The 8,426-nt window shown below is 37.8% G+C and overlaps 1 protein-coding gene across 1 annotated transcript; it reads left to right on the plus strand.

Moving 5' to 3' along the window:
• The first annotated feature begins 5,409 nt into the window (after positions 1-5,409).
• LOC138050119 (uncharacterized) lies at positions 5,410-6,721 on the plus strand. Its single transcript, XM_068896583.1, has one exon. The coding sequence runs from the start codon at positions 5,410-5,412 to the stop codon at positions 6,463-6,465; it is 1,056 nt and encodes a 351-aa protein (XP_068752684.1). The 3' UTR covers positions 6,466-6,721.
• Positions 6,722-8,426: the final 1,705 nt, after the last annotated feature.

An 8,426-nucleotide genomic window follows, 5' to 3' on the forward strand; every position in this document is an offset into this window, starting at 1 on the left:
TTATTATAAGTGCTTTACATTTGAAACCAGTACAATACTCGAGCTCCCTGCGCATCCAAGGCCTGATCGCTCATTTTTAGAGTATTCATAAATCGACGTCGATATAAATGGCGTGTTTTGAACTGTTTTCAAAGAGTTTACTTACGAAACAATATCGCTAATATCTGTTTAGTTTTCAAATAGAGTGCAAAAGTGGGATTACGCAGGAATGAGCAAATTACGCGATCGCACGTGACTTCAAGTCAATTTCACGTAATCTCGTAATTGTGTAAGGTAAGGACCCGTGAATACCTAAGAGCAAAAAGGGACCTGGCTTCCATACCCAAGGATCCCATGAGATTTCGAAGCAATCTACGTGCAGTAAGAGAAGAAAAACCACACATCTGACTCTAACCATACTTTTATTTTCCTGTGAGCCGCATTACACTTAAGTGCATTTTCAGTTGTCAATTGCACACTAGGCCCAAATAGTGGCTTCTAAAGTAGAGGCTTCTAATAAACCCTGGAAAAGGTGGATTCTGAAGACCAATCTGCTGTTTTCAATAGTTCATCTACCGAAACTACTGGCTGCGGATAATGCAGCAGCTCTAGGGCTGTGGAACTGTGAGGCTTGGTATAACTTATCTGAAGTTGTGATTCTGACCCTCTTAAAGATTCTGTTCTCCTTATGTATTTTCTGAGAATGGTAACTGAACACGATGGTAAATCTTCATAGGCAACTAAGGATAACAGCGGCGTGGTTTGTTTTAACAATGATATCAACTGGAACGTACAGCTGTCAGAGGACACATGCATGTTTGCTAACTTTAGCATGTGAACAGTCTGTGCTTTCTGGCAAAAAGAAAAAACACATTGGTAATTTGACTAATTCTCGTTAGTGAAGAATTCTTTGAAAGAAAGCTTGTTGTCCATTTTGTGCTTCATTATTCAAGGGAAAGGTTCTTTAGAAGAGAGTTCGTTCCTAAACTCCTCTGTCTAGTTTCGTCAAGAGATTATGAAGGTAAGAGAAGTAATCCCTCATACTGGCCCTATTCCCATCGTAATCCCTCTTAAGTTATTTTTAGGTCTCCTGCGAGATCCGGTATTCCCACGAGGGTTAACTGATAGCCAATCACATGTCCCCATTTTTACCAATGTTGACAGCTGAGCGAATTCCCACGCAATGATTCGCGTCGTTCGCGATTTACCATCAAACAAAAATGGCGGAGGATGTTGAGACAAACGCGTATATACATTTTGTAGACGAAAGTGACTTGTTGACTACAGATTTAAGCGATTACAACGACTTATGTTTTGAAACCTGTATCTTGGAAGGAACGAGTTATGTAACCAACAGGATTTTGAACAGAATGGCAAATGGAAGACTATAGTCGATAAGTAAGATCTCTCTGACTTCAATAAACGCATTCTCGGTTTCCTTTGCGGGATTAAAATATGATGACTTAATTCTTATATGGTGATAAAGTAGACAGATAGAGCTCTACAACAGTACCAAACATGAAAGGAAAACTTGAATCAAGCGTCCGATAAAAATTTTTGAACCCGTGTTATCGGATTCAAGTAAATTTGCAAAGCACGTATGTTAAATATAGCTGTCTCCTTAAAAAAAGATTTAACACGGTTTCATATATGGCACAACCTTGATGTGGTATCATTGAAAACTAGACAATTAAGCGATTTCAGTTATTGATGTTTGAAGCCTGTTTCTTGAAAGGATCGAGTTTTATAAGCAACAGAATTTTGTAAACATTGGCAATTCGCAAACTACAGTCAGCAAGTAATATATCGCTGACTTGGTTAACGCGTTCTTGATTTTCTTCGCGGGATTAAAATATGACGACTTAATTCTTAGATATTCATAAATTAGACAGATATCAGACATGAAAAGAAAACTTGAACAGACAGTGCGATAAAAATATTAATGTATGAACAAGTGGTATCGGATGGAAGTCAATTTGCAAAGCACGCATGTTAAATATACCTGCATCTTTCAAAATTATTAAACTCGGTTTTGTACATTGGACAGTGTTGAAATTGGTGTCACTGTAAACAACACAGTTAAGCGATTTGAATGATATATCTTTGCATATTTTATCTTCAAAGTAACGAGTTTTATAGGCGACAGAATTTTGTACACAATGAAATATCAAGTCACCAAGTAACATATTCCTGACTTGTCAACGCGTTCTGGATTTTCTTAGCGGACTTAAACTATGGTGACTTAATTCTATGATATTCATAAATTAGACAGCTAACGCTTTCAAACAGTACCACACATGACAGGAAAATTTCAATTGACCGCACGATAAAAATTTTTAAAACCGTAAGATCGGATTGAAGTCAATTTGCAACGAACGCGTAAAATATAGCTCCCTCTTACAAAATTATTTAACACGGTTTCCTACATTAGACAATCGTAAAATTGGTATCAGAGTGAATTATACAGTTAACCGATTTCCATGATATATGATTGCAAACTGTATCTTGACAGGGTTAGTTTTGTAAGCGACAGAATTTTGTAGACGATGAGGAAGTGCGCACCAAAATCGTAGTAGCCAAAACGCGGGGCCGGGGTCGGGGTGTCTTTTTTTTTTTTTTAAATTTTTTCGTTTCAATTTATGGAATACACGCTAACTGCCAGACAGAGTCCCATCGTAATATTCACTTCGTTAAAAAAAAACCAACAGAATCCCAGTTCCACGATGATCGTCACGCAGTCATGCAACGTTCTTTTTGCTTGTTTGTTCGTGTTGTTGTCAATGTTGTTGTCTGATTTACCACAAACAGTTTGTAGTAAAGTCAGTCGCACAGGAACTTGCTAGCCAATTCTATTCGGACTTCAAGGGATCGAATCCAATCTTACGAGAAAGAGCACAACCACACTTAGAACAATTTTGCGAAAACAAGCAACTGAGAACGTTTGCGTGACAACCACAGTGGAATTATGGCTGTTCTGCTTCGTTTGAATTGTATTGCAGAGACGTTTTTTTCGAAGTAAACATTAAAATGTGGTTTTAAAATGTGGAGCTCAGCGAGTCTTCAGTGTCTCTAGGCGATTCGCACCTACGTACGAGGCACTACTTTAAGGCAAGATCACGCCACTGAGGATCCTGTAGATCTTCAGATTTTTATTCGTACAAGCTGCTCGATCAATATGTCGTTGAACTAGTCGACTGAAAGGAAAATATTACAGAAGTAGATTAATGTTTTGGAATGCCGGCGATAGGCTAAAAGAAGAATGCAACTGATTTCTTGAATATATTACAATTTGTGTCTTCTAATCTACACGATCCTATGGTTTGATTTCTTCTATTGATTGCCTTTAACGTTCTTGATCGGAGGAAAGTGAAAAAGTAATTTGCGCGTTTGCAGTTTCGATTTATATATTTCTGAATTTCCAATTAGTTGTAACCTTTCAACTCATGCAAACTTGCTGTGGTAAATAAAATTGCAAATATAGTTCCATACAATAAAACAATTAAGCGACATAACTTAACGCGCGAATCACTTGGTTTAACGTATTAAATTTCAGTTGGAAATTCTTTTCGAAAAGCAAAGCGAATGTCCCCTTCGAAGCTTCCGTACGTTCCTTATATTTTTTGACTGATTTCCAATTTGCAACATAGATGAAGGAAAGATGCCGAACATTAGAAAATAACAGTACGGGAGAATAACTACAAAAATTGAAACGAAAAATTTTGAAAAAAAAAAAGACACCTCGACCCCGACCCCGACCCCGACCCCGGCCCCGGCCCCGCGTTTTGGCTACTACCCACTAAAATGGACAAGTAACGCAATGCAACCAAGGTAAACATATCTGCATCTGTCAAAATTATTTAACACGGTTTGATACATTGGAAATTCTTCAAATTGGTATCTCTGTAAACTAGACAGTTAAGCAATTCCAAGGCAATTCCAGTGTTTGAAACCTGTATCTTGCAGACAATGAATTTTATCAGGCCATGAAACTCAATTTTGAAAACGGAGAGTGGCATCATACAGAATTTGCTGCACTTTCTCTCCTCCACGAAACTTCCACGTAACGCGCGCGGTAACATTATCCGCGGGAAAATTGATATCATCTAAAAATAACCTAAGAGGGATTACGATGGGAATAGGGCCAGTATGAGGGATTACTTCTCTTACCTTTATAATCTCTTGGTTTCGTATGGTTTTTGACACGAAATGTGTTACTTGTTTGTACGCACAGAATGAAATTAGAAGGCCTCTAATAGCAAATATTTTGTTTGTTTCAATGAATTTATGGACTGGAAATGGTTTTTGTGAGATTTTTCTGCCTTTGTGGAATTATTGTGTTGTGCAAATTTTAACTAGTTGCATACGTGGGTTGAAATTTAATATCACGAGAGCAGTTTCTTGCTGTTTAGTCATTCCGGTGTAAAATGTTGTTAACTTGGGAAGCCGACAATATTTCTTTAAGCTTATGTACTGCGCATTTAGGTGAACGTTTTAGGTCCTTTACCAAACTTAATTTATGCAACAATTATTCACAAACAAGAGGCGATTGGCATACACCGACCTATATTTGATATTCATACGGGAGTCTTCTCAGAATTGTTATTAAAAGTTCTAATCCTAACCTTAAACGACGTAGCGACGCATTTATTGAAAGCTAACTGTTAAAGTGGGTGCTTAGACTTAGGTGCTGTTTACATGAGAGAACTCATCCCGGGCGGGACGAGTTTCATCCCGGGATGAGTCTCACCTCGGTGTCTGGTCATTTGGCTTTTGGTGTTTATATGATCCCGGGGTGAGATTTGTTCCTGCCGGGACGATTTCATCCCGGTCTTCAGCACGGGACAAAATGTCATCCCGGGATAAAAAATTCATGTATACACTTGATTCTTTTCTGTCCAGGGCCGAAGTGACATTTTTCTGTGCCTCCCTACGTATGACCAGCGGTAAATGATCATACTGTGCATATCAGTTTACGGTAAGGACGGCAACCTCGTTCCCAGGACCTTTTCCCTGGCTTGGGGATGGGGCGGGAAAAGGCCCTGGGATCGGCTGGTCACGTGATCTCAGAACACCCAAATTTCTTGGGTGTACTAAATTATCATACGTTAAACGGAACTTTCAAGATGGCGGCCTCTTCGAGTAAACCAAACTTTTTGTCAGTGCTTCGTCGAATCGAATTTTCTTTAAATAACGGTAATTTTCCTTCTTTAAATTTAAAACCTCTTCAAATGAAGTGTTTCCAATATATGCTGGAAGGTCAGGATGTCATTGGAGTCCTACCTACTGGATTTGGCAAGTCAATGCTCTTTCACCTTCTACCTCATTTCATTCCTGTGAAGACCACCAAGAACATAGTTATTGTGGTATGTCCATTAAATTCCATCATTGAAGATCAGCTGAAAGTCTTAAAAGCTCGAAGGATAACCGCTGATGTCTTACAGCTTGCTGTATACGAGAAGGAACCCGCCGATAACTTGTTCGGAAATCAACAAGAACCAAGCGAGCACGTGGTCCCGGATTCAACGAAGTTTCCTCAAGATGTGGTTAATGGTAACACTTCAATTGTATTCGCCCATCCAGAGCTACGACAAAATCCTTGTACCCATTGCCAATGAACTGGCAATTCAAAGAGAAAACTACCCAATGACAATCATTTATTTAAAACTGAAATACTGCGGATATGCTTATGGCTTATTTGAAAGAGTATTGAAAGACAAACAGTGCGTTGGAGAAACATCAGAACCCGGTGCAAGACTGTTTGCACAGTTTCATGCGCCCCAGACGAGTCGCATGAAGAAAGAAATAATATCAGAAATAAAGAAAGAACAATCGAGGGTGAGGGTGCCATTTGCAACATCAGCTCTTGGCATGGGGGTTGATGCTCCTTATGTAACCAACATCATTCATATAACTCCACCAAGTAGCCTTGAAGCTTACATGCAAGAAATTGGTCGTGCTGGCCGTACAGGACTTTCATCATGTGCTGCCCTTTATTACAATAACTCTGACATTGCAAAGAATAAAAAACATGTAGAAGAATCAATGAAATCATATTGCAGATCAGAAGACACTTGTCAAAGGAAACTCGTCCTTGATTACTTTGGATTCTCCAGTGTTCAACAAAAGGGCTGTTGCTGCATATGCGATGGCAAATTCAAAAGAACTGAAGAGGATCTCCCCCAAGCTATTAGAAACAAGGTCAGATTGCTACCTAACAGTAACCGTGCTATCCTTGAAAGGTTAATCAAGAGTGCAATTTCTGACCATGAGTCCCAAGCGACATCAGAGGGTTCAATGCTATTTGACATTTCTGTAGATAAGGATCTGGCTGCAAAGGTTATGGAGGGAGTGGAATTTGTTGCATCAGAAGCAGACTTGTTGAAATCATTCGGCATATGGGATGAAACCTGTTCTTCTCAAATCTTTTCGCTTATATCTGAACACACTGCTATATGTACAACTGAAACGGACTCCGACAATGATTAGAACATCAACATAATGTGCTCTGTTCACTTATATCTGAGCACACTCCTCACGACATGTTGAACTGAAATGAACTCTGAAGATTAGAACATCAACATAAATTGTAGATACTGTAAACTACTGATTGTGATTTATTCTCTTAAACACAAGACTGATTCAATGATATTTAATTATTTCTGTTGTTAAAATAACACTGATCAGTTTGTCTTTGCTTATATCTGAGCACAATACTGTGTGGAACTGAAATGAACTCTGATGATAATCAGAACATCATCATAACGCGTGAACACTGAGAACAGCTGTAGATATATCTGGATTTACTCTCTTAGTACACACTACTGATATTTAATTATTTCTGTTGTTACCATGACACTGATCAGTATCTGAGCACAATAATATGTGTAGAACTGAAATGAGTGCCTCTAATGATCAGAACCTCATCATAAAATATAAATACTGTGAACTACTGTAGAAATATCCTGACCAGTGGTATTTAGTTATTTCCTTGTTGTTTCCATGGCAGGGCTCCAAATTAATGCTCGCAAACTCACAAAATGCGAGTGATTTTGATAATCTGCAAGTGAGAAAAATATCCACTAGTAAATGTTTGCAAGTTAGAATCATCCATGTCTTGCAAACATTTGGAAATAATTAGCTAGTGGTCTCACCGGTTTTCTAGAGGAAAACTTCTTACCACTTTGCAAGTAGACTAAAAAGTCAAGTTTGAGCCCTGGTTTCCATGACACTGATTAGTTTGTCTTCATCTTTTCACACATATATCTGATCACAATAATATAAGTAGGACTAAAATGAACTCCGATGATGATCAGTACATCATTATAACTTGAAAATACTGTGAAATGCTGTTGATACATCTGGATTTACTCTCTAAATACACTCTAATGATATTTAATTATTTCTGCTGTTACCATGACACTCATCAGTGTGATATCTGAGCACAATAATATGTGTAGAACTGAAATGAACTCTGGAGATGATCAGAACATCATCATAATAATTGTAAATACTGTGAGCTGCTGTAGATATACCGTATCTGGATTTACTCTCTTTATTCACACCATCGATATTTAATTTTTTCTGTTGTTACCATGACACTGATCAGTATCTGGGCACAATAATATGTGTAGAACTGAAATGAACTCTGGAGATGATCAGAACATCATCATAACAATTGTAAATACTGTGAGCTGCTGTAGATATATCTGGATTTACTCTTTGAAAACACACTATTGATATTTAATTATTTCTGTTGTTACCATGACACTGATCAGTATCTGAGCTTAGTACTATACAACTGTATGTAGAACTGAAATGAACTCTGATGACGATCAGAACATCATCACAAATTGTAAATACTGTGAACTGCTGTATATATATCTGGATTTACTCTCTGAAAACACACTATTAATATTTCATTTTTTCTGTTGTTACCATGACTCTGAACAGTATCTGAGCACAATACTATAATTATGTAGCACTGAAATGAACCCTGCTCATGATCAGAACATCATCATCAAAATTATTGTAAACACTGCAAACTTTGAATTACTCTCTTAAAATACACTATTGTTATTTAATTAAATTCTGTTGTTACCATGACATTGATCAGTTTCTTTAAACATTTTGTTCTTTTTTTGTTTATATCTGTGCTGAATTAACTGAATTGAACTTCGCTGATGATTACAACATCAAAATATCTTAAATTGTAATCCTTGATAAACGCTTCGACGGCTGAAGCGAAGAAGGTGAAAGCTGTACGCTTCGCTTGACAGCATATTCTGCGCTTTGATCCGACAGCGTATTCTCTATGGATTGAGCTCTCTGAATAAACTGTTCCATCTTGTTTACGAATGAAACACAACTCCTACACAAGACCTTTGATCTCGTATCGTCCTCCGAAATTTTTATGCCACAGGTTTTATGGACTTTGGCACACAGATCTT

The sequence above is a fragment of the Montipora capricornis genome, chromosome 5 (genome assembly GCF_036669925.1).
Source record: "Montipora capricornis isolate CH-2021 chromosome 5, ASM3666992v2, whole genome shotgun sequence".
In the NCBI taxonomy this organism is placed as follows: Eukaryota; Metazoa; Cnidaria; class Anthozoa; order Scleractinia; family Acroporidae; genus Montipora; species Montipora capricornis.

Coding starts and splice junctions, on each gene's coding strand:
- LOC138050119 (XM_068896583.1), top strand. CDS start 5,410: ATGTCTTACAGCTTGCTGTATACGAGAAGGAACCCGCCGATAACTTGT.